At 53.1% G+C, this 24010-nt stretch overlaps 11 protein-coding genes across 11 annotated transcripts; 5 read left to right on the plus strand and 6 right to left on the minus strand.

Moving 5' to 3' along the window:
* Nucleotides 1-470: 470 nt before the first annotated feature.
* Nucleotides 471-1421, plus strand: Z519_05594 (uncharacterized protein; the record flags this gene model as incomplete). Its single annotated transcript, XM_016763334.1, has 1 exon — nucleotides 471-1421. One exon carries the CDS (start codon nucleotides 471-473, stop codon nucleotides 1419-1421), a length of 951 nt encoding a protein of 316 aa, XP_016620947.1.
* Nucleotides 1422-1986: 565 nt separating this feature from the next.
* Nucleotides 1987-4478, minus strand: Z519_05595 (uncharacterized protein; the record flags this gene model as incomplete). The annotated part of the gene is made up of 3 exons (XM_016763335.1): nucleotides 1987-3229; nucleotides 3284-4409; nucleotides 4472-4478. 3 exons carry the CDS (start codon nucleotides 4476-4478, stop codon nucleotides 1987-1989), a joined length of 2376 nt encoding a protein of 791 aa, XP_016620948.1.
* Nucleotides 4479-4992: 514 nt separating this feature from the next.
* On the minus strand, nucleotides 4993-5742 carry Z519_05596 (uncharacterized protein; the record flags this gene model as incomplete). Its single annotated transcript, XM_016763336.1, has 1 exon — nucleotides 4993-5742. The coding sequence occupies one exon, from the start codon at nucleotides 5740-5742 to the stop codon at nucleotides 4993-4995; it is 750 nt and encodes a 249-aa protein (XP_016620949.1).
* A 671-nt stretch (nucleotides 5743-6413) lies between these two features.
* Nucleotides 6414-7741, plus strand: Z519_05597 (uncharacterized protein; the record flags this gene model as incomplete). The annotated part of the gene is made up of 3 exons (XM_016763337.1): nucleotides 6414-6675; nucleotides 6721-7513; nucleotides 7567-7741. 3 exons carry the CDS (start codon nucleotides 6414-6416, stop codon nucleotides 7739-7741), a joined length of 1230 nt encoding a protein of 409 aa, XP_016620950.1.
* Nucleotides 7742-8274: 533 nt separating this feature from the next.
* Z519_05598 (uncharacterized protein) lies at nucleotides 8275-10271 on the plus strand (the record flags this gene model as incomplete). Its single annotated transcript, XM_016763338.1, has 3 exons — nucleotides 8275-9413; nucleotides 9485-9614; nucleotides 9744-10271. The coding sequence occupies 3 exons, from the start codon at nucleotides 8275-8277 to the stop codon at nucleotides 10269-10271; spliced, it is 1797 nt and encodes a 598-aa protein (XP_016620951.1).
* Nucleotides 10272-11089: 818 nt separating this feature from the next.
* Nucleotides 11090-13980, minus strand: Z519_05599 (uncharacterized protein; the record flags this gene model as incomplete). The annotated part of the gene is made up of 2 exons (XM_016763339.1): nucleotides 11090-12925; nucleotides 12973-13980. The coding sequence occupies 2 exons, from the start codon at nucleotides 13978-13980 to the stop codon at nucleotides 11090-11092; spliced, it is 2844 nt and encodes a 947-aa protein (XP_016620952.1).
* A 2824-nt stretch (nucleotides 13981-16804) lies between these two features.
* Z519_05600 (uncharacterized protein) lies at nucleotides 16805-17914 on the plus strand (the record flags this gene model as incomplete). The annotated part of the gene is made up of 2 exons (XM_016763340.1): nucleotides 16805-16867; nucleotides 16919-17914. The coding sequence occupies 2 exons, from the start codon at nucleotides 16805-16807 to the stop codon at nucleotides 17912-17914; spliced, it is 1059 nt and encodes a 352-aa protein (XP_016620953.1).
* Nucleotides 17915-18064: 150 nt separating this feature from the next.
* Z519_05601 (uncharacterized protein) lies at nucleotides 18065-18949 on the minus strand (the record flags this gene model as incomplete). The annotated part of the gene is made up of 1 exon (XM_016763341.1): nucleotides 18065-18949. One exon carries the CDS (start codon nucleotides 18947-18949, stop codon nucleotides 18065-18067), a length of 885 nt encoding a protein of 294 aa, XP_016620954.1.
* Nucleotides 18950-19284: 335 nt separating this feature from the next.
* Z519_05602 (uncharacterized protein) lies at nucleotides 19285-19794 on the plus strand (the record flags this gene model as incomplete). The annotated part of the gene is made up of 1 exon (XM_016763342.1): nucleotides 19285-19794. The coding sequence occupies one exon, from the start codon at nucleotides 19285-19287 to the stop codon at nucleotides 19792-19794; it is 510 nt and encodes a 169-aa protein (XP_016620955.1).
* A 487-nt stretch (nucleotides 19795-20281) lies between these two features.
* On the minus strand, nucleotides 20282-20755 carry Z519_05603 (uncharacterized protein; the record flags this gene model as incomplete). The annotated part of the gene is made up of 1 exon (XM_016763343.1): nucleotides 20282-20755. The coding sequence occupies one exon, from the start codon at nucleotides 20753-20755 to the stop codon at nucleotides 20282-20284; it is 474 nt and encodes a 157-aa protein (XP_016620956.1).
* Nucleotides 20756-22363: 1608 nt separating this feature from the next.
* On the minus strand, nucleotides 22364-23798 carry Z519_05604 (uncharacterized protein; the record flags this gene model as incomplete). The annotated part of the gene is made up of 2 exons (XM_016763344.1): nucleotides 22364-23244; nucleotides 23309-23798. 2 exons carry the CDS (start codon nucleotides 23796-23798, stop codon nucleotides 22364-22366), a joined length of 1371 nt encoding a protein of 456 aa, XP_016620957.1.
* Nucleotides 23799-24010: the final 212 nt, after the last annotated feature.

Consider the following 24010-nt stretch of genomic DNA (forward strand, 5'->3'; position numbering starts at 1 on the left):
CGTACCCCTCGGTGCAGCAGCCGCCAAGATATAAAATATGAGCATGTACGAAAGAGCAGACAAGGCTCCCCCAAAAGCCGGCCGGCTAAAAGTTTCCCGGGCTTCAAGTCTTACTGGCCTGTCGGCAATTGAAAAGCATCGGCCAAACTCCGCATCTTTGCGGCAAGAGGGCCGATCTGCGCCGTCGATATCGTCGTCAAATATTTAGATCATTTTCTCTCGACGTCTCAACAATAGGTACTCCCCAAACAACCAACCACAAAGTCCTGAGCTAGGCAGCAAGGAAAATAAAACAATTGACTTGGGAAAGACCGCGGACAACAAGCATCACAGTGAGGGGTGGGTTTCTTCTATTTTCTTCTTGATTATTATATTCATTCCCCGGGAGCGAGAGTTGGGGGAGAGACTTGATTGAGGATTCCGTTTCAAAAGAGCAAGAGCAAGAAAGCCGAGCGGGAGCCTTTGACAAGATGAAGCTCCTCTACCCGACGTCGCTGGTTTTGAACGTGCAAGAGCTGGAGGGCTTCTCGGTGTCGCTGCACGCGTACGACGTGAAGAAGGAGATCCCCTCGGACCTGCTCGACGCCGAGATGATGGTGACGTGGACGAACTCGCCCACGAACCTCAAGCACGCGGCGCAGAACATGAAGTCTCTAAAATGGATCCAGTCGCTGGCCGCGGGGCCCAACGACGTCCTGTCCGCGGGCTTCGACCCGGCAAAAGTCACCATCACGACGGGCTCGGGATTGCACGACCGCACCGTGGCCGAGCACACGCTGGGCCTCTTGCTGGTGGGAGCGCGCAAGTTCTACGAGATGCGCGACTTCCAGATGCGCGATCCACCCGTGTGGCCGGCGCACCTGGGCGGGCCGCAGCCCGACAGGCCCAAGGGGCAATTTACGACACTGCGCGACGCCAACGTCCTGGTCTGGGGCTTTGGAAACATCGCAAAGACACTGGTGCCCATGCTGCGCCTGCTAGGCGCCAACGTTCGGGGCGTCGCGCGGAGCGCCGGCGTGCGTGACGGCGTCGAGGTGTACAGCGAAGACAGTCTACCAACCCTGCTGAAGGAGACGGACGCGCTGGTGATGATCCTGCCTGGCAGTGAGAGCACCAAGCACGCGCTCAACGCGGACCGGCTGGCTCTTTTGCCGAATCACGCCTGGGTGATTAATGTCGGCCGCGGCACCTCCATCGACGAGGACGCCCTGTTCATGGCCCTCACCACCAAAACCATCGGCGGTGCCGCGCTTGACGTCTTCGAGACCGAGCCCCTGCCCCAGGACAGCAAGCTGTGGCACGCCCCCAACTGCGTCGTCAGCCCGCACGCCGCCGGCGGCAGGCCGCAGGACGCCGAGAACCTGATCGCCACTAACCTGAGACGCTTTCTCGCCGGCCAGGAGCTGAAGAATGTCATCTAGATTTGGGCGCGGCTGTGAGTTGTCAGAGAAGGAGGAAATCTTTCCAAGTCAGAGGCACAGAAAGTGGAATATATCGAGAAAACTTCGACATCTATAGAAGGGGTCAGACCTGGCTACAAAATCCGACTGATGGCTCGGGGCCGGTAACCCAAGCTTCCCCTGCACTGCACGGATGACAGAGGCTGCTGCAACGAAGAACTAGAATTGCTCCGTCAGGGGGTTACTGCTCTGAAAAATTCTCCCAGTATCCAACTGCCTCTATAGCAACTGATCCTTCTATGTGCCTTCAATGTATGTGCGTGCTGCCCGCTAACACTATAAGCTGAATTCAATCTCTAAAATCCCAACGCTTGCTCAAAGTGCTGCCCAGTACAATGAAGCCAAAAACAAAAGAAAACAAAGGCGTTTTTCCGGCGTACCAGAAATGTCAGGTACGTCTGAGTCCCAGACCCAAGATCCGAATCACTCGAATTCAGACGAGATGGAGCCTCTAGCTCCGGCCGAATCGGGGCACATTTCAGACGAACCGAAGATGCAGTGATCCCTAGTAGGTTCGGCGACCTGTTCAATTGTCCGCTCTGTCGTCGGCTTGGACGCTCGGTCCAGGCGCACCAAGGCTCGCCGACCTACCCCTCGGCAAGGCGTCTCTCGAAGTCATTGCGGATGTCTGCGTTCTCGAGAGCATTACCCCCGGGGAATGGAAGCTCGAAGTTCTCTTGTGAGCATCCTCTTCCTCAGCCCACGCAAGGCTTTCGTCTGGAAGGAGGACAGCACGGTCGATACTGACTGGGAGTCCGCGGTGTCGGCCTCGAAGCATGACTGCGCACAGGATGAGTTTGCTCGCGAGGTGCCACGTGCCGCAGAAGCTGTAGTCAGCCCAAGGCACGCCCACACTTATGCCCACACAGCCGTACCCACTGACCACCTCGAAGATGATATTGAACGTCGAGAAAACGACAGGGTCACGTTCAAACTGGCCTGTCTCGATGGCCGTGATGGCGAAGATGGCGAGGGCGATCCACCATAAGTCATGGCCTAATTGCGAACGTAATTGGAGTCGGACAAAATCCTGTCGATTCCAGGCAGAAGAGCTGCGGGGTTGGCCACCATGGGTCATTGTGATGGTCCGCCGGAGACCACTCAGGAACCCTCCTTTCTTGTCCTCCCCTGCAGCACCGTTGTTTTCCTCGTACACCGGAAGTTCGTCTGCGAAGATGCCCAGCGATCTCTCTTCGTAGACATTCGTGTTCCGGATTGTCATGGTGACTGGAAAGGCGCTTAGGTACATCATGAGAACATACAGCACCAGCAACCCGGATCTCAGACCTGATATGGAGACAACATAAAAACCGCCGCTCCTTACAGCAAACGCTTGGAATAATCCAGCCACAATTCGAAAGCCCGGGGGGAGCGAATCAACCACTGGATTTCCAATATTGAGTAATTCGAACGCAACCCAATCAACGGCATTCAGAACAACGACCGAGGCAAATAACCACCATGTTGCCGCACTGGGGAACAAGTTCGTGTAGACTCTTCGTGGATGGTCAAGGCAGAATTGAATGGTGCGCCTTCGTCTCTGCCAGTTTGGTGAGGAAGAGTTTTCTGGGATCAGCTTTTTGAATGTCCACAAAATGCCTCGCAGGAAAGGCGGGAACAAAGTATTCCCTGCCAGAATGAGCAGACTAAGCGTCAGAAGGCAGTAGTAACTCCTGTTCAAAGCGACTGCGTTGGCATCCAGGAGGGCCATGCCGCTGTTGTTGAACGCGCTGATTGCAAAAAAGGCGCCGGTCCAGAAAGGGTCGAGGCTATGTCAAAAGTGAGTCTCATTTTCTGTCCGCTCGGGTCCTCGGATCGCTTACCCATTTCTCCGGGTCATATTTGGCCGGTTAGCGGTAATCCAAGCGCCAACACCGATGGCACCTAGCAGCTGGAATAGCACGAAATAGGTGGGCACGAGCCAGGAAAGTAGGCTGATCGCGTCATACTCAATGCCTCCCAACATTTTCCTCTCCCTTTCACTAAGATGATGAAACTGCGAGTTCCTTCCAAGATATCCATGGAGTGTGTCAAGATATTTGTTGAGCTTGTTCGCTAGCGGACTGGAGGGAAAGAACTCGTCCTCAATGGCCGATTCTGGCACTGAAGAGTCGAACCCCAAAGGTTGGGCGTTGCGCGGATGATTGTCTAGTGTTCGAGCACCAACACCCCTTCCCTCAAAGAAACTTGGATTGCGCCGAACATTTCGGGACCGGGTCTCAGCAAGTTCACTAGGTGGATGCTGGTCTATGAACCTGATGTGGTTTGTGGCTGGGTCGCTGGAAGTGGTCCTATCGATAGCAGAAACGGTCCCATTCGCTGCTGAATTTCGCCGTGTACCGGCTCCGCTTCCCGCCGCTCCTTGACGTCCTCGCGACGTAGACGAAGTCTTCTGTTCATCCTCCTCGGAAGGATCCAGGATGGGGCGTCCACGTACGGCGCCGGAAGCTACGGCAGCCTCCCGCTCGCTGTCGTTGACGTGGTCTCTTCTTGACAACGAAAAGGTAAGTGTCCGAGGCCTGAGAAGCCGTCTTCTTACGCGCCGTTCGGCAAGTTCGGCAAATTTCTTCTCAAATGCTCGTTTCCTTATGTGGAGGATGGACGAGGAGACAAAAATTGCGGAGCCTATGATGATGAGAAGGAATAGCATGACTTGCTGCCAAGTATTCAACGTTGAGAGATTGACCGTATTTAATCCGGCCTCTGTCATGGCTGAAACGCAAAGAAATAGACTGTCAATATACGTCACGGACTTTGCCGGGGTGGATGAGCCCCAGAATATGAGGCTGGACACCAGACAGGTGACGATGAAGTAGAAGTAGTGCCATTGAATAAAGGAGAACTCGGAGAATGGGTGTTGGACAAGCTTGCGGTAGAAGGCAGCGACATGCCGGATGATACTCTGTTTCTTGGGCCTGTCGAGCTCGGCTTCGTGGGAAGAGGGCGGTTCTGTGATAAAGGGGTCAGCAAGTCCGGAAAAGGCAGGGAGATCCGGACACCAAAGTGCTTACTTTCCATGATGTCTGGCAGGGGCAATTCCGCCATTGAAATTCAAGATATTCCCGAATCGGGATCTCGGTTATTGTCGTAACGCATTGTCAAGTTGAATTGAAGGGTAGAAGAGCAGATAACGACAAGGTCGCAGCGATGGTGGCGACGGCTGACACGAAAGGATGGACCGAAGGAAGAGGGAAGGAGGTTGAGGATGCAGGGCGGAAATCACGGACAAGGTACCTGCCAAGGCCAAGACCAACAAAGCAGCCGCTAATTCCCGGCCCGACCGGCATATGCCGGGCGTCAATCAAGCTTGGTTGAGAAGCGGGGTACCGAGAACAACCCCGTACAAAACCGCCGTCCTCCCTCCGCGATCCCGATAACTACAAGTGGACAGCTTGAGCGCCTACTTGCTAGGTAGGCATGTATTGGCGAAAGCCTCGCAGCGACCCAGGATGGACCATATCCACTACGCCCTTGACCGAAGGTGCAGCCTCGGTCTCGTCTTGTCCCCTGATGTGCTCTCAGAACCATTCCCTCAATGCTTGCTTCCTCCCTTCTTCTCCCCCTCCATCCTCTTCACCACCCTATCGAACCTCGTGAGACACCCGCCTCCTTCAAGGAGACAGTCAAGCACCCAGCACCACCACGTCGCCGACCCCCATTCAACCCAATGCCGCCTCAACCTCCTTTGAATAAACCACATTGCCTCACCGCAGTGCACAGTGACCATCACACCCAGCACTGCTGGTGCTAGCGTATAGCTCAGTCTGGCCAACCAAGGTGCCGCCCCATCGAGACTCCATAGTTTGGAGATCCATGACCCGGACTCCAGTCTCAGCGACTCACGAAAAGGGAATGTTGTGGAAATCAACACACAAAGCCCGCACAGCATCCACTGCCACGCCCGATCGGGTGGCACGTACCTCTCCACCACAACATCGGACAGATCTAATTGCTTCAGGCACAGTTCATGCATAGTGACGAGTCTCTCTCTGGCTTCCATGAGGCTTTTCATCGGCGGCTCAAATTGGATGATGTGACGTCCAAAGCCGGATGAGATGATCATGTGCTCTGTTGTGATGTCCAGCATTTGAGCCGAGAGAGTGCCGGGTGAAGGGACGTGGGAGTAGTGTTGTAGGTAGAGGCGCAGGGAGAGCTGGTGGTCTGCGTTCATGTGGGTGAGAATGCGCGTCTTCATGGCCGAGGAGTCCAGAGGTCCGCGCGTTGTTGGTTTGGGCGTCGCCGAGGGCATGTCGAGGGCAGCTGGAGGAGTGGTCGTGGACATTGTGGCCTGATGTATCTAACGGGGATTGTATATGAGACTGCTATCTAGGTCGCGTTTCTATTGCGATATCGACAGCAATATTGATCGTAATGAACCGCTCAGTCAATGAACGGACGCCGTGTCAGTGTTTTGTGCCCTCACGATAAATGGTAGACCTATCCGCGTGAAATCAAGCACACTGCAAATCTGATTTCCGAGAAACAAAGGGCAGGCTCTGTCTGTCTGTGCGGAAGTGAGTGATGGACGAAGGCGGTCGAGCTTGGTCAACAATTGAAGGTGTCGAAAGAAGGCCGTCAGCCCAACCTTTTTCGGGACTAGCGGACAGGCCTTTTTTAAACTCCAATCTTCCCACTAACAAATAGCCTTCGAAAGCATCTTGAGCATCCTTGGACCTCGACAAACCCATCACATACCGAGTCGTCAGGACATGTGTTGCCAAGGTCTCCTCGGTCTCAACAGCGCTGCGGATGCTCCCCAGTGCACTCCATCTATTGCACGGTACTTGTCTCTTTGCACCCGCTTCAGTGGTCACGATCCACAAAAAGGCCTCAAAAGGCCTCCACCGTGCCACGCCCACGCCATTGATCTGTTTGATTGCGTCATCCAAGTCGTCGATATAAACCCGCCTTTTCCATGCTGATGCTGAATACTGTTTGTATCACAACATCGACATGGCAGCAGCAGCGATTGCAACGGCGCGCCAGCCTGACATTGAGTACACACCTGACTTCAACAAGTATACAGCGCGAGTAAAGCGCAGACTTGAGACCGAGGAGGCTCTTGCCACCAAAAACCTGCCTGCAGGCTTCCCACGACAGTTGAAGTCAGAATTAGTGTGGGAGGGAGCCTCCATTGCAAATGATTTTGATTGGAACTTTATCCTGACCCCCGAACATATTGAGGAACTAGAACACGCCCTTGCACACTTTAAATGTTAGTCGACCTGGAGCCTAGGGCTTTGTACTGATCTTGACATAGCGTTGAACAAGCCTCCCGGCTACATTGACGAAACAACTTTCCCTTTGCCGAAACTACACTCTGCTCTTCGTGATATCTCACGAGAACTGCATTTCGGCCATGGCTTCAAAGTTATCAGGGGTATTCCTGTCACACGGTATTCTCGGGAGGACAACATCATTCTTTATGCTGGCCTTTCATCGCATATTGCTCCTCTCAGGGCACGCCAAGACAGTCGGTACAATGGTGAGCCGGCAGATGTAGTCCTCAGTCACATCAAAGACCTTAGCGCAAGCAAAGAAGGGACCAGCATTGGCGCCCCCGCTTACACGGCTGACAAGCAAGTGTTCCACACCGACAGTGGTGACATTGTCTCATTGTTTTGCCTGAGCCCAGCCGCTGACGGGGGCAAAAGCCGACTAGCAAGCACTTGGCGAGTCTACAATGAATTGGCAGCAACCAGGCCAGATCTCATCGAGACGCTCTCACAAGACTGGATCGCCGACAACTTTGGCAATTCTGAGCAGCCCTATGTAACCAAGCCCCTCCTGTTTCATCAACCGGCCACGGCGCAGAACCCCGAGCGTGTGGTACTGCAGTATGCTCGAAGATACTTCACGGGATTTGGAGCGCTGCCTCGTTCAACGGCAATCCCTCCAATCACAGAACCACAGGCTGAAGCGCTGGATGCGGTACATTTCCTCGGAGAGCGCTTCAATGTCGACCTGGATTTCCAACAAGGTGATATCCAGTACGTGAATAACTTGGCAGTTTTTCACGCTCGTGATGGTTTCAGGGACACCCCGGAGCGGCAGTAAGTCTCATTGACAGATTTCCAGAGGTCCCTGTGCTAACAGCTGCTGGCAGACGCCACCTCGTTCGCCTCTGGCTTCGGGACCCAGAGTATTCTTGGGACACCCCGAGTGCTTTGAAATCGAAATGGGCGCAATTGTACCATGGTGTGACCCCAGATAGGCAGGTCTTCCCATTGGAGCCGTATGTGCGAAGCGCTAGTAATGGATCTCTGAAGGCCGCTCAATAGAACGTCGCTCATTGATTCCTCCAGCACATGGCAATCGACGATGCCACGATCCTAGGATGACTTTGGCAGAGAGAATAGAGAATTTCCACACCTATCGCTCCGTTTAGCGAGTCGGATTCCTACTACGCACTCTATACCCGGCGCATTCTACCCCTGTAGAAGTGTGGATGTGCGTCCATAGTTTCGGCTATGGGAGGGTGGGGAGATCAATTTTCGGCATATTGCACCATTTGCTACGTTGAGCACGTCGATATAGCACATGTCGATGCATGCCGAGATTGACAACTGCTGCAGGGACCCATTGGGTTGTCAAACGACGCCATACCCCTTGCAAAGCACGACAATCATGCATGAGTTGTACTGTCGTGGTAATCTGTGGCGGTTGATTGCTTTCTGCATATCGCCATGCAATTGCGCAAGTACCTTCGAGCAAGAGTTCGTCTATATAAAGTGCCTGCAGAGAATTCCTCCCCCAGCCAAGTAAAGACATGTACAATCCAGCTGTCGGAGGATATATATGAGCTCTCGGAGCCATGGTCTCATTGAAGTGGAGGAAGCGAGTAGACTCGCCGACCTCTGTTCCCGGTCAGAACGATCTCACTGCCACTACCTTTCTCGCGGAAGGCAACCTCAAGTATGCGGTCGAAAAGGGTGAGAACAGCAACGAGCCTTCTTACCAAGAAGTATCTGGCGCGCCAGTCGAGACCCGTTCACCTCTAGGCTATCATGTCGGCAACGTCACCATTCTGTTCCTCAACCTATCGAAGATGGTCGGTACTGGCGTCTACTCAACACCGGCTTCCATTCTCAAGGGTACAGGCAGTGTCGGCCTCGCTCTGATCTACTGGTTTATCGGCTTCCTCATTGCTGGGGCTTCTCTATCGGTCTACCTGGAGTTCGCGAGCTACTTTCCAAACCGCTCAGGCAGTGAAGTCGTTTATCTGGAACAGGCCTTCCCACGTCCGCGATACCTTTTCCCTATCACCTTCGCGATTCAGTCCGTGTTGCTCTCGTTCAGCGCCTCGAATGCGATTGTTCTCGCACAGTACCTGTACCGTATCAGCGGCTCCACTCCAACGGCCTGGGAACTAAAAGGCGTGGCCGTCGCAGGATACACTTTGGCTTTCCTCTTTGTGGCCTTCTCAACCCGCTGGTCCTACCGTGTCTCAAACGCCATTGGTCTTGTCAAGCTTCTAACGTTGATCTTTGTTGCCATCACCGGCCTGGTCGTCCTAGGTGGAAACGTCTCCCGTGTCCCAGATCCCCACGCCAACTTTCGCAATGCATTCTCTGGATTTGAAGGCACATCAGCCTCGGCGTACGGCGTGACAAACGCCCTGGTGAAGATCATCTTCTCTTACGCAGGCTATGAGAATGCCTTCAATGTCGTGAATGAGGTCAAGAATCCTGTCCGCTCCATTCGCAATTCGGGTGGCCTGTCACTCCTTATTGTGGCGACGCTCTATGTGCTGGCCAATGTCGCCTATTTCTCCGCGGTGCCGAAGGAAGAATTGGTCAAATCATCGCAGGTCGCGGCCAGTTTGTTCTTCCAACATGTTTTTGGGTCGAGCGGAGCCGTCCGAGGTCTCAATTTTCTGATCGCACTGAGCGCATTTGGCAATCTGGTGGCGGTGTTGTTGGGCCAGTCGAGACTGATCAGAGAGTGTGGGCGGTATGTTCACTCCTCGCCCGGCCTCCTCTGCAGGCATAAAGCTTGCTCCAGCTACTGACTTAGTTGTCTAGCCAAGGCACTCTTCCATTTCCAAATTTCTGGGTCAGCACTCGACCCTTCGGCACTCCCCTGGGCCCTTACTTCGTCAAATGGGCGCTGACAATGCTCATGATCCTCGCACCACCCGCAGGCGATGCTTTTGTAAGCAACAACACCCTCCCATCACCGTTACATATCTGAGAGCTCGAAGAGAAGTCGGAGAAAAAGGGGGGATCGACCATTGATTGACTGAACTGTCTGACTGACCCATGCTTGAAAATGGCTTTTTAGAACTTCGTCGTCGACCTCGCCAACTACCCTGCCTCGTTCTTCAACTTCCTCATGGCGGTCGGGATCTACTTTGTGCGGCACCAGCGCAGGCGCCTCAACGTGCCTCCGCCGTCAAAAGCATACCGCTTCCGCTCATGGCACATCGCCGTCGTCTTCACCATCGCCGTCAACCTGTACATGCTAATCATGCCGTGGTATCCGCCGACGGGCGGCGCGACGGGAGGGGATGTCAGTTTCTGGTACGCGACCTACGTCGTGACAGGCATCGGCATCCTCGTCGCCTGCGCCGTCTACTACGTGCTCTGGGTGCACGTCTTGCCGCGCTGGAGAGGCTACCGGGTCAGACACGAGAAGGTGCTCCTGGACGGCGGCGAGGTCACGCACAAGCTCGTCAAGGTTCCGCTGGACAGGCTGGAGGCTTGGGACAGAGAGCACGATGCGCAGGGAAGGAAGTTTGGCTCCTCTGAGGGCCGCAGCGACGACGACGTTGTCGACGTGCACCATCGTTTTGAAGAGAAGAAGTTGTGATAGTCCACTTTATCGCTTACCAGTTTCCCCTCTCTCTTTCTCTGGGAACGAGCCTCATAAACGGCTAGCTCGCCGTCCCAACTTCCTTCCTTGCTACATAGGATCTACAGAGTACTGTGCCTGAAATAATACATAGTCTCTATCGGCGCCCTCAAAAAGAACGCTAGCCCTTTCTATCCCATTATAGGCTACAGGGATTGTACAGAATACATGTACGGAAATGTCAGGGAGGTTCCCGGAAAGCCAAGCAGGTGTTTCCAGATGCTGGCAATGAGCTCGTTCAAGTCGTTGCAGCATGAGGGGACTTTATGTACGTATCAATAAAGGTTGAACATATCAATTCGGAAGCATTCAGCGTATATCCTCTCCTGGCAACAAAAGAGATGCTGGTAATATAGTGCCAATTTCTGACAACACCTATCGATAGAGATATCGAGTAGTTTCACTTCCATCCACTAGTGCCTCCTCTTGTCCTCTACAGGGCTTCAATATCCTCCACTCGCTACGGTGGCGCTGTTCTTCTGTACTCCCTCTCAGTTCCTTGTTCTTTAACCATGTCCAACATCATAACCCATCACATCATAGCTCGTCTCAGTGTACTCCTGACCCTGTCCCAGAGATATAATCAGCCGCCCGACTCTGTCAATGTCTTCGCTAGGGCTTATAGACGCCTGTATGAGAATGAGACGCTGCTTGGTCAAAACGACCCAGGTCATTTGTGGTGAGCAGGCACGAGAGACTTCTCGGGGTCGGAAAATGCATCCCTGTGGAAGACTCAATCCGTCCAACGTTGCGTGGTCCTGACTGCCGCTCTTGCTTCAACCATTCACTACGGTCTCGCCATGGACAGCATGTGCAAACAACAATAGCTCTGCATTTTGCGGGTTTGCCGAGTTTGCGGCATGCGTCTCACGCCAATCTAGTAAAGCTTCATGGACTGCTTCGTCACTGTCGATAAGAATGAAATCGCCGTCCTCATCACGGTAACGCAATCGAACTGATCCGGAGGCGATCGAATGATTTGTGAACCGTGCTAGCTTTGCGTCAATCCGATCTGCCAATGATCTGAACTGAATGTTGCTGGCGATGATCATCGAGACATAATTTTCGTCGAAGCAAACCTTGGCTTTGAGTTGACTTGGAATGTACGGCTCACCGTCACTTGAAGGCGATGATATTGGGGGTGAGAAGGCCCGACCTTGTGATAGGGACGGTGCATGTCCAGGTCGCCGGGGATCATGCCCATAAGACTGATCATAACTATAACCATGACTTGGCATGGCGGGCCGTGGCGCAGAGGGGAGCCCGAATTGTTGATGTGGAGTACCTCCCCGTGACGGAGGCGCATTGTTAGGTGAATTGCTTTGACTCCTGCTTGGAGGGGCCATCTGTTTGGCCATGTGGGGAGGGATAGGGGGTACGTTGGGGACATGCTCAGCCGAAGTATATTTGCGGCTCTGTTGGACCATGGGGTGCACGTCGGGACTGCTTGCGGATCGCATGCGAGGTACTCCCATACCTGGACCGGACGATTGTCCCCGACCTCGACCGTTGGCCAGATATGGATTTCCACTTGTCTGACCATTGGGGTTTCGAGCCATAGCGGGAGCAGTATTTCGATGTGACTCTGGAGGGTGCATGCCGCCGCTAACTGGCGTAGTTCCTCGTTGATATCCCGCAAATGCGGATTGTGAACTCGACCGAGCAGACATTGATGACCCGGGGGGCGTATCCCGGTCAATGGGAGAAAAGTATGAGCCACCATTAAATTCCTGCGGGGACGCCAGGGGCAGACCTCGAGTATTCAAGGAAAGAGCCCCTATTTCCCCAGCTGGCACTCGCATGCGGTTCGCCGACATCTGAGGGCCACTCCCCCCACTGCCTCCTGTGGCGGAACGCGACCGAAGACTCGTGCTTGAGGCGTTTCTGCTCATGCTGAACTCGGAGTAACCGTTTGCATCAGTCCCGCCATAGGTCGTGCCAGAAAGTCTGTTGTAGTCGTCGTCCTCGTCCTGTGCAAGGTACGGGTTTTCTAGATTCGCCCCTTGCAAGGAAAGAAGATGGGTTTCAGATATGCCTCTTGTCTTGGACTCCAGCATGCAAGCCGACCGTTGAGTCTCGATCAAGTTATGCCATTTTTGCAGTGTGTCGTCGTTCTTGAATTTGATATTGAACGTCTCAATGCCTGACTCGCCTTTCCATGAAATCTGCAGGGAATAATTCCCAGGACTTGTCTGGGGGATGACCTGGGTGACGTTGGCAAAATAGATCCGTCCTTTCAAGTTCATCTTGGGTTTGCCGCGTAGGCTGAGCGCCGGCTTGTTGTTCGCTAGCCTGTTCTTCGGTTTATTGGCATTCACATCCTTGCACATGACCAGAATCCGGCTGAAGAGGTAGATGTGATACTCTTTCTCATCCGATCGGATGGCGCTTTCTTTCATGACATTGAACGTTCCAAGCAGGAGAAGTTCGCCGAGAGCCGAAATTTGCAATTGCTTCCAGTCATCTATCCGCTCTTGCAAGTCTTGTAGGGCGTCGTCTCGCGTTTCCTTGTCGATGGAAGCGTCCGCCTGCATGAGCACATCTTGAATGATGGCAATTGCACTTGTCAGATCTGATTTCAGAGTTGGGTCTTCAATTTGATTAAGCAGGTCCTGAGCCAGTCAGCAACGAACCATCAGGTTATTTAGATAGTACCTACTTTCAACAACAGCGGATATTTCGTCAACCTCTGGAAGGGTTTGAGGAGAAATCCGTTGAGGATTGTCGGATTTGCAAGCATCTGTTGCGTCAGAGGTGATCTTGCGGTCGCAACCATCTTGTCCCATTCCTGTTGGCAAGTGGCTTCACATCTCCTCTGGTTGGCGATGAACGGCTCGTACTGTCTGAAGGGATCTCGGTAGTGAACAAAGAGTTTACCCCAATTCTGTTGCTCTTCCGGCATTTCATTCTGTTGCTCAATTCGAATTAAGAATCGTTGCGCAAAGTCCAATAGATTGTTGAGGTTGAGGAAAATGTTGTGGATGGCATCCCCGGTCAAAGCGCCTACTTCTTCCAGTTCCTTCTTCAACGCCTGTAGATTTTGCAAGTGATGGACATACTGTCTTTCCGTCTCCACGAGTTCTCTCAAAATATATTGTCGCCGCGTCATTGTCTTGGGGTTTGGCTCCGGGGCGTTCGAACCAGCATCCGTCCCATCACGAGAATCTTCACTGTCCGTTGACGGATGGAGTTTGCCACTCAGTCTCAATATATCCAGCACTCGGTTCACCAGTTTTGTGACTTTCACAAATCCAGTGGTATTGTCACTATACAAATCGGTCACAGTGAAGGTATCGGCCGCAGGAATGTTCATCTGCTGCATGCATGATTTGATGAACAGAAATGCTGCCTCTTTCCCTACTCTGTCGGGCCGGCTCGTGTCAACAGTGAGGTCGCCTTCTTCCGGGTTGGAAGCATTATAAATAGTGAGGAGCGGCAAGCCGCTCCGGAAACACTGCCATAGAGAAGACACTGGGTCTGTCGAACCATCTGCCTCCCGCTCTTCCATCTCCTCGAGATACGGGCGAAAGCCTGGCACGCCGGACAAGCGCCGGCGCAGTTTGATGCATATTTGGTAGAGCGATTCTCCGTCTCTTACGTTTATGATGTTATTCTTGTCCAACATTGGCCCATGGTCACCATTCATTGCCGGCGGAGACGCCAGCATATTCGCTGAAGCACTTTCTCGCGGTGAAATTGTGATGGGTTGGGGTAGGTTCGAAGGTAAGGTTGTCAGCGCATTGATCGAGCAAATTATCTAGTTATTGCGGACTCGATCGGTCGATATCGCTGAGAAAGCAAAAGGGGGACGCCGTCAGTCGAGGGAGTGCAAGAATGCCTGGAAGGCGCGTGGCAAAGTTGGGATTAGAGATCGTGGGAGAGTTCTAGGGAGACTCGAAGAGTAGCAGGGAGCGGACCAGCGCCGAGGATGATAACGAGAGATGTCTGGGAGCAGATTGTCAGGTCTGTAATAGGGAGAAAGAGGCAACGGCAGCAAGCAAGGAGGCAAATGGGAGGGATTGGACATACCACCAGAGCAAGAAGAATTGACAGATTCTGTTTCTTCCCCAGGTTCCACAGATAGACAGGCGACGGCGATAGGACGGCCAGAAAGGGAGCGAAGGAGGCGGGATGGTACGAGGCTCGCGGGCCAGCGTGTGGTTGCTATTGTTGGCTGCTGTTGATCAATTCAATCAATGGCGGCCGTAGCAAGGGACAAGTGTGGTTGGTGGTTGCGGTGCAAAGAGAACCAATCAATGGGACGTGAGCAAGGGATGGAAGCGCGACAAGAGGGACAGCCCCCAGGAAGGATTTCCCAGATTCAATAGCGTAGGAAGGTGTACGGCAGTACGGGCAATCAAATCAATCAGATCCAAGAGACACAGACAGTCAAGTTGTGCTCTCTGGTGTGTGATGCGTGTGGGAGGCTTGGGCTTGTGGTGGCGGATTTCTGCTCCAGTGGGAGAGGATTGACAGTGAGGTGTGGAAAGGGAACAGGAATGAGAAGCAAGCAAGCAAAAAAAGCTCTCGTTTTCGAAAAAAAAAGAGCCCACACACACACCACAAGGCAAGAGGATCAAGAGGATGTGGAGCATTTGGGAAGCAGGGCTTGTACCGAGTAAGGGACCCCCGGTGTGGTGGTGCTGCTGGTGCAAGTGGTGGGAGGTAGATGCAGGTGCAGGCGCAGGGTGCAGCTGCAGACTCCAGAAGCAGCAGACGAGATCGATGCCAAACCGCAATGAGGTGTGACATACGCATGCGTGATGCGTGGTCTGCCTGCACCTTGCCCTTCAACCTGGTAGAGCTACCCAGTACCCAGTACGGTACCTACTCCTTATTCACGGCATACCACGACACCACAACATACAAGCATTCTCGCTCTCACTCTCACTCTTACTCTTACTCTTACTCTCATTGTTCAAGTACCCAGTACAAGATTTGTCCTCACTCTCTCTTCCAGCCCCCATCCCCCGTCTTACGAGGTACTCGAGTCGCAAATCACTTTCCGCCGCCGGTTCCTTCTCCCAAACCCCACCCTTCTCGTCTCCCTGAACACCCCTGCTCACATTTCCCACCGGTGCTGTGCTCGAACGATTGGAAAACAATGGAACGCCCCGAACGCCCCCCAGAGACATCCTTGACCCGTTCCCGCGGGATGGCGCCGCCATATTCACGCCGCCAAAACACGCCAGTCCTTACCCAAACAGTGCCCGCGACTGCTCACCCTTCCCTGATCCAGTCGAGGCAACTCCGGCAAAACCGTAGTTGGCGCCCAGCTTCTCGGGATGCCAACTCGAGGCGGGCTTGGGCGGGCTATCACAGTTCTTTTCCCCGAGAGTGGCCATTCCTAACAACTTTACTAACCTTGTTCTAGTGGCTCGCGGCTAGAAATCTGGTGGCTTGCCGTGCTACAACAACTGTCAGGGCCAAGCTCCTCCGTACTTCTCCTCGCATCCCCCTTCCTTACCTCATAATGGGAGATTATGGCCAATGAAAAATGGCTGGGATTGCCGATCGGCCTGGCAGAAGCAAACATATTCAAAGTACCTGAACTTGGGTGGCTTGGGTTCGAAAAGCAGGTAATTGCTGACCGTTGGATACGCCCACGTGAAGTCAAGCTAGGTCGAGGCCGTGTTTCAGCATTCCAGGAGGTGACAAGGCAGGGGGTATGTACTGGGTACGAAGACGAAGCTTCTGAAGTGGAAGCTGAGGGCCTGATAAGGTTTGAGGCACCTACTTACGAGTAGAATAACGAGGTCAATGAGCTCGCCAAAGGGCCTTGTCTCCAATCACGATGCCATCTCTTCGCGCTTCCCCCCTTGTGCCTGGCGTCGCGTCTCGACGTGTTTCGAATCATCTAATTGAACACGCTATTGGGGCCTGGTAGAAACATACTCGTACGTCCGCAGTCTGGACGACTACCTTATCCCCACTGAGATCCGAAGATGTTCATGTATACTGCTGACAAGACTAACATATATATGCCCAGCTGGCTGTCAGGATCGAATGATTCATCTGCATTCCCTAGGCCAATCAGGCAGAGGCCTCCGATCCTGATCTGTTTGAAGGCATAAACCACCACCAATTCGGATCGGGATGTAGCCGGGGTAGGAGAACAAGATCCCCCGCATTGTCCCGTTACTCTTATGTCCGAGCAGCGTCTCATGAATCTCGAATGAGGGACAACGATGAACTGGCTCAAGTACGTGCGGTGCCGCCACAAAATGCCGAGGTCATTGAGGGGGTTTGATCCACCGGTCATATAGACTGCCAGGAGCCCCGCGGCTGAACAAAGTGGGAGGATTGCAAAAGTATTCGACGTACGAAGTACATTAATAAGACAGGCCTCCTACCGAGAGTCATCATCCTCAGAATATAAAAGGAGCTGCTATAGCCTCGTTGCTAAGAGGAGAAGTTCAATCACAACTTCAATCTCCCCAAGCCCTGCTGCCTTTGGTACCAAGGACGAGTAGACTTCAACCCCGGTCATCATGTCGTACACAGACAAGGAGTCTCTTCTCGCCCTGGGGCAGATGGACCCCGAGCTCAAAGCGGTTTGTACACGAGCAGACACTGCGAGGCCCCCCTCTGACCGAGCCATCTAGTTTCTCGAGAAAGCCAATCTGCCTCCGCCAGACTATAGCAGTCTCGACGACTTCAAGGCTATGGTGGACAAACGCAACGCTGACGCCATGAAAATCCTGGGCGAACCTCCCCCAGAAGTCAAGCAGACCGAGTTACAATATCCCACTGAAGATGGCACCCAGCTGCGTGCAAAGCTCTATCAACCCGCGAACCCACCCAAGAACGGAAGCCCCTTAATCGTCATGTACCATGGTGGAGGATTCTGTATTGGAGCACCAGAGGGTGAGGAGCAGACATGTCGCAACTTTGTCCAGGCCTTCGGTGCCGTCTGTATCTCAGCCTCGTACCGCCTTGCTCCCCAATTCAAATTTCCATATGCTCCCAAAGACTCTTGGGACTGCCTAAAATGGGCCGCGGCGAACGCAAAGTCCTGGGGCGCCGATCCTTCACTCGGCTTTGTCATTGGAGGAACTTCGGCCGGAGGAAATATAACGGCAGTCCTGGCTCATGTCGCGCGAGACGAGAAATTGTCGCCCCCTTTGACAGGCCAATACCTGGCAATCCCTGCGGTCCTGCCTGAAAAGAAGGTCCCAAAGGCGTACGAGCAGTATTTCCTGTCGTACCAACAAAATCGAAACGCCCCGGTCCTGCCTGTCGCGGCAATAGATATGTTCATGCGGGGTTACGAGCCTGACGAGGACGATGGTGTCTGGTACGCTCCCTTCAACCATCCCAAGGGTCACAAAGATCTGCCCCCTACACTGTTCCAAATTGACGGGATGGACCCGCTGAGAGATGAGGCGATCATCTATGAGCGCGTCCTGCGGGAAGAAAATGGGATCAAGACCAAGACGTATATCTACCCTGGGCAGCCGCATGGACATTGGGGATTCTTCCCCTTTTTGGAGGCAAGTCAAAAGTTTCGTCGAGAGCAAGTCGAGGGCATGAGTTGGTTGCTGGGAAGAGAGGCCGATTTCAGCAAGGTCATCACCAAGGCTGTGGCTGCTGGTGTGTAAGCAGAAGCAGTCCTGTCTCCTGTATTGCTTCACATAGAAGAGCGCTAGAGGACTTTGTCCCAGAAGAGAGCAATATATCGTGCCCCATTAGAGGTCATTGTTCATTTCGATTCTTCGTTTGTGTCGTGAGATGCCTTGGACCTCCGGTTCTTATTTCTTTCTCTCTCTAATCTTGAACCTGATTCCATTCTTATTAACCCCACCGACCGTCCTCGCCATCTTCGCCCGCTGCAACTCCAACTGGTCGGCCGCGGCAAGCACTTCCCGCTGTCGAGTTTTCAAGGCCTCGAGCTTTGCCACGCGCATATCCTGAAGGCGTTTCCTCCTTTTCCGCTCGACACGCAGACGACTCAGGGCGTCTTGTTCCGCTCGGATAGCTTTCTTAGATTTTGGCTTTGGTGGATCGTCTTTGTCCTCAATGACGTGGATCAGTGTCGTCGCCGTCGTCGTAATCTCAGTTCCTTGCATAAGTTGATCTGTTTCGCCCTCTTCTCGAGATTGATCTTGTAGCACTTCATTCAATGCCCGCTTCTTCCCTCTGGCTGCCGTTTCACCTTGATCGTCTTCGAACGTCTTCTTCGTCCCTGTCCTCGACTTTCCGAGCGTAACACTGTCCATGCCCACCTCTTGGGTCAATCTCTCAATCTCCTTCCTGCCCTTGGCCGCCACGGTCCTCAAGTACCCGATATCCTGAGTCTTCAGCAACTTGACCGCATCGTGACTCAACGGGACACCTTCTCTTGGTTTCTTAATCCCAGCACTATCATCATCGTCGTTGCCCTCGCCAGATTGCTTGGATTTGTGCTTTCCCAATCCCGCCCTCCCTTGACTAATCATGCCAAAAGCAAACTCATCTGGGTTTCTCTCCTTGGCCTTTTGCGACAGTTGGGAAAGTTTTTTCTTCTTGAGATTATAGTCCTGTGCTCGGAGTGAGTAGTCCTTGTGTTTTTCGAGCAAGCCCCATTTTTCGCGAGAGGCGGGTTGAGATCGTTCTTTGTGTGGGCGCCGGGAGACGGCGTTGCGGAGGGAAGACATCCTGTCCTTTCGGTCCTGGGAGGGCACGCAGTCGTCGAAAGAGGACAGTGGGGGTTCGAAAAGAACCGGTCGCAGGCAGACCAAGGGCGGTAGTTGTATGTAGTATGTCAACAAAATATTCAGATGTCTTGGGGAAATTTCGTGCACCCTGGAAAGTCCGCATGCGCAGGTTTCTCCACACCTGCTTCTTGTGTCCTCGGAGCTCTCCAGACCAATTTAATCGCTCACCATCGACTACCTCATTGCACGCAAAACAGACCTGCAATGGACAGATCACCGCCGACTCTGTAGAGCTGACTGACTTATTTTAGTCGTCATCCAGAGCCTCCTGAACAATGGAGATGGCTCCGTCTATCATCCCTGAACCACACCGACAATCTCCCCCGACCAGCAGCAGACCACAGCCTCAAAATAACCTGCATAATCCTCTTCCCCTATCTGCCTCTCAAGAAGCTGAAGTTCGCAATCTTTACCACAAACGTGTCCGCACAAAATGCGCCGACGTGATTAAAGATTTTGCCGATTGCGCCCGCGGCCGCACCATCAGTGTCGCCTGGCATTGCCGCGACCAACATTTGGCCATGAACAGCTGCATGATCCAGTACGCCACGAAGGCGGAGGAAGATGCAGCGAGGGAAGAGTGGTTCCAGGGGATTTTGGCAAGGAGGAAGCAGAGGGAGGAGGAGCTTGCTGCCGTAGAGAGGCGGAGGACGGAAGTTATTGAGATGACGAGACGGCAGGAGGAAAAAGAAAGGGTAGAGGCAGAGAGGAAGAGGAAGGAACAGGAAGAAAGCAAAAGAGAGAAAGATGGAGCCAAAGCGAAAGGAGGGTTTTGGTGGCGATGATGAATGTGATGAGAGATTCGAGGACTGATTTGATCATGGAAGGAGACAGCACAGTCATCGAAACTGCACCGGAATGAAAGCATTGAGCTCGGACTGACATCGAGCACATACAGCCGCGTCCACGACAGGCCTTTCGGCAACTCCTTCGACTTTGGACGATCGAGACCAGCGGAGACAATTCAACAGACTGCGTTCCATGTACCGCAGTGGGAGGGGAACAGCTTGCAGCATATCCTCCATCGAAGCGCCACATTGAGTCCATCCCAGCTGCGTTGGACACTATCCTTGACACCGGCATTTGTTTCGCACCACAGTCGCCGAGATGTATACCATCGCTCTCTTAGCTTAAAGGCCAGAGCACAAGATTTCAGGCCAGAGATAACCTCCCTAGATTCGATCGCTCGATCTCTCAGAACATTGAGGAAAAGGGAGCCTCCGCGCACACAACCTACCAACAACAACTCTCGCCAATGAACAGCGCAACTCTTTACCATCTGCATAACCGTCCATAATCGCGCTCAAACTCTTCCTGCCCCGGAATCTCCATAACTTCCATCCCCTCCTCGATCTCACCGATGATGTCGGTCTCAACCTTCCTTGCCGTTGGCCCCTCGATCTCACCATGCCATTCCAACATCTCATCTTCCCAATCCTGATCCCCTTCGACCTCTTCGAGGATCTGTTGCAATCTCTGCTCTTGCCCTCGGTCCTCTGCAGGGCTGGGGTCCCTCCAGTACTTCTCTGCCTCACTCCAGGTCTGTCTCTCAGCTTCAACGTGCGCGCGGTAACGGGCGTCGAGGTCCCATCTTGCCTGGATGTGGAGGTAGACCACATACACCGCAAGGAGCCAGGTTAGAATATTGCCGATGGCAATCAAGACTTCGAAGGGCGTCGGCTCTCCATTTGTCGCTGAGGTTGGCTGTGACGAAGGTGGCCGGGGCGATCCTAGCACTGTGCTCATTTCTGTATGTTGGTCAGATTCGCGGTGGGTTAGGCAGGGGACGTCGATGACAGCTGTTTGGGTTTCGCTTTGTGGATGGCCGGATGATGATATTTAACCAAGGTTCCGTTCGTCGAGGATATGAAAGTCGTCTAGGGCCTATTTGAGCGCTGTAGAATTTGTGGTCTGCTGACTTCAGGGGGACCGGTTGCAATGATGGCAAATATAGGTCGGTGTCTGAAGGGCATGTTTGTCCGCAGTTCAAAAACAAGGGATTTTGATACAAACGCAAGCAAGCAACGCAAAAAAAGTTCCACAGTGATTGTGACCCACGAAAACGCGCGGAATCAAGGGCGAGCAATCAGCAGATTCAACTTGCGGCGCATACTGGTGACAATCAATTTAAACGAACGATGAGAAAACGGAATGTGCGAGCCTTGTTGAGCCGCTTTGCTTGCCGTCTGGTTATTGTTCGGTTTGGGTGGCTTTGGGTTTGGGTTTGAGTTTAGATCTGGGTTTAGCTTCTGCATTCAGAGACAAACGGACAAAAAGACAGACTGGCGGACAGAGTACGTAGGTGGGCACGGAGGTTGGTACCAGTAGGTATGGACTGACGTCCATCGAGCCTTGACGTGGTGAAGGCGGTCATTGGGGGACGAGGACGCCTGCTGTCGCCCTAATGAGGGAGAGGATCAACGACCTGTTTTTACATTTTTTTTGTCGATTGGTGAAATCCTATTCTGCTAAGCTCCTTTTCTATCCGTAGTAGTGAGGGCGATCCCTCAGGAAGGGGAGGTATAGATGGGCGCCTATATATGTACCCAGATACCTAGTAATATCGTCCTGGAGAATCGTCGACGGTCCGTTTCTCATGTCTCCCCCGATCTTCGATTCGCAGAAAGCTGTACTAGGCGCACGCCCTATGATCAAGGTCTCCCGATTGCCCTGATGTCACATACGGATATTTAGAAGAGACGTCCGCCCGTGTGATAGGTTCGTGATACATAGTAGAGGGGGCACACCATGGTCGAAGTTGTGGTCATTGAAAAAGGGTGCCCTTTCTCTGTCCACCTAAGTCGGATATATCGTCCTGTTCCCCCTCAAGCCCAACATTTAGGATCTCTAGACTGTCTTTTCTGTCCCTTCTTCGGCCGCAGAGGGATGTGGCATGACGTACCTGGTAGTCAATGAAAGCGGAAAGAGCGCCTACCCGATGTGCATTCCGTCCGACTTCTTCTGGAGCTCCTTGTGCAATTCCTCGAGGCGCCCACGCACAAACTTGACGGCCGGCTGGCTGCTGATATCGGTGACGAACTTGCATAGAGTGATCGTGACCAAAGACCGGATATGAAGTGCGCTGTCATGGCATGTGGTATATTGTGTCTCGCCACTTCGTGTTGCGACGGTGCAGAAGAAGGGATGATAATCCCGTGTCAAACAGTTTCCGTGGATAAATGTCATTACCCCATGTAGATCCCCATGGCTATTCTCAAACATTAGAAGTGTTCATTGTTCTTCTGGCTATTTATGATCCGACGGACTTGCAACCGGGGCGATATGATATAATACGCGAGATGGAATGCGCAAGCAAGTCTTTCGAGGATCACGGCATTTTCATAAATAGTCCCATCACCACTTCAAGTCGGCGTCCCATGTATCGCAAAACCTCCCAACGGCAGCAACGAACATGGCGACGTGCTCCTCGGTGAGCATAATGTTGAGTGCCACGAATCCTCTCGCCGCCAGGTAGATGCCTTGCTCCAGCATGTGGTGATAGAAGAGGTCTTGCAATGTGCCTGCCTCAGGGCCGGCGAACTGGATTGCCATGAGACTGCCTACGCCCTTGATGAACATCTTGGGCGGCCGCTGCGGGTGGTCTGGCGTGGTGTGCATGTCGTCGGTGACTGGGCCTGACGGGACCGTGTTGCCTTGCAAGATGCCCCGTTTCGAAAGCACGGCCTCAATTGCTGTCCTCATACGATCGCCCAGCGCGTTCAGGCGGTCGATCGTCTCTGGGTCCAATAGTCTGCATCCGGCTATCCCGGCGCTCATGGTAAAACAGTTGTTATTGTAAGTGCCCGGGTGTTGGAGTCTTCCATCCCGTGGGTCGTACAGTTTCATGATCTCTCTCCTGCCCCCGAATGCCCCAAAACTCATCCCGCCACCCACCCACTTGCCTAGCGTCATGAGGTCCGGGGTGATGCCTGTTTGGCTGCCGAGGCCATGGTAGTGAAGGCGCGAAGTCATGACTTCGTCGAAAATCAGCAGCGCGCCGTGGTCGGTCGCCAGGCGGCGGAGTGTGGAAAGGAATTCGCTGCTCGCGGCATAGCACCCCCCTGACCCGAGCATGGGTTCCAGTAAGATGGCGGCGAGGGAATCCTTGGGAAGAGAGTTGACCAGAGATTCGGTGCCCTGGACGTCGTTGTATGTGCCGACGATGAAATCATGCGGAAGGTTGATCGAGGTTTTGTCCGAGGGTGTCCGTCCCGAGATTGTTGAACCGTGGTATCCTGAGTTTTATGTGGGTTAAAAAGAAAGGCCCTTTCAATGGCTCTGTCAGAGCGTTGGTTTTACCTTTGTAAAAGATGAGGATCTTCTTCTTTCCAGTGAAAGCCAGAGCTGTAGCAAGTGCCATCATATTGGCTTCAGTGCCCGAGTTGACAAACCTGACCAGCTCCATTGCAGGAAACCGTTCACACACAATCTTTGCGAGTTCGGGCTCCATCTTGTTGTGACCTCCATAGTTCCAGCCACCCTGCAAGGCGGACTCGACCGCTTGTACTATGGCCGGGTGGTTGTGCCCGTAGATGCCTGCAGTATACTCGCCTAGGAAATCTACATAAGAGTGTCCGTCGACAGTTGTCAGATAGCACTCCTTCCCGTGGTCAATGGTCAGTGGAAATGGATTTGTGTGAAGCACTGTTCGCGTGTTGCCGCCTGGCATGTATTTGCAGGCTTCGTCATGATATTTGCGAGATTGAGGGTTTTTCGACTCATATTCACCGTAGGCGTGGACGATGGCGGCACTGAGGGCAACTTGCCTGGTTTCTGCTAAGGAACCCATAACAATGACAAGGGTAGTCGACAAAGAATCAACAGCTCAAATCTGCCTCTTGATCATATCAACAGCGACTTTCATTTGGGGCAGGAAAAACAGGAGAAGGTATAGATGCGCTAAATAATGGACGTGGTTAAGAAGGTATCAACATATCTTCGTGCAACGCCCTGTGATCAATTGATAAACATTGGGCTCGCCCCTGCGACTCTTGCATTGGC

Source organism: Cladophialophora bantiana, assembly GCF_000835475.1.
Source record: "Cladophialophora bantiana CBS 173.52 unplaced genomic scaffold supercont1.7, whole genome shotgun sequence".
NCBI lineage: Eukaryota > Fungi > Ascomycota > Eurotiomycetes > Chaetothyriales > Herpotrichiellaceae > Cladophialophora > Cladophialophora bantiana.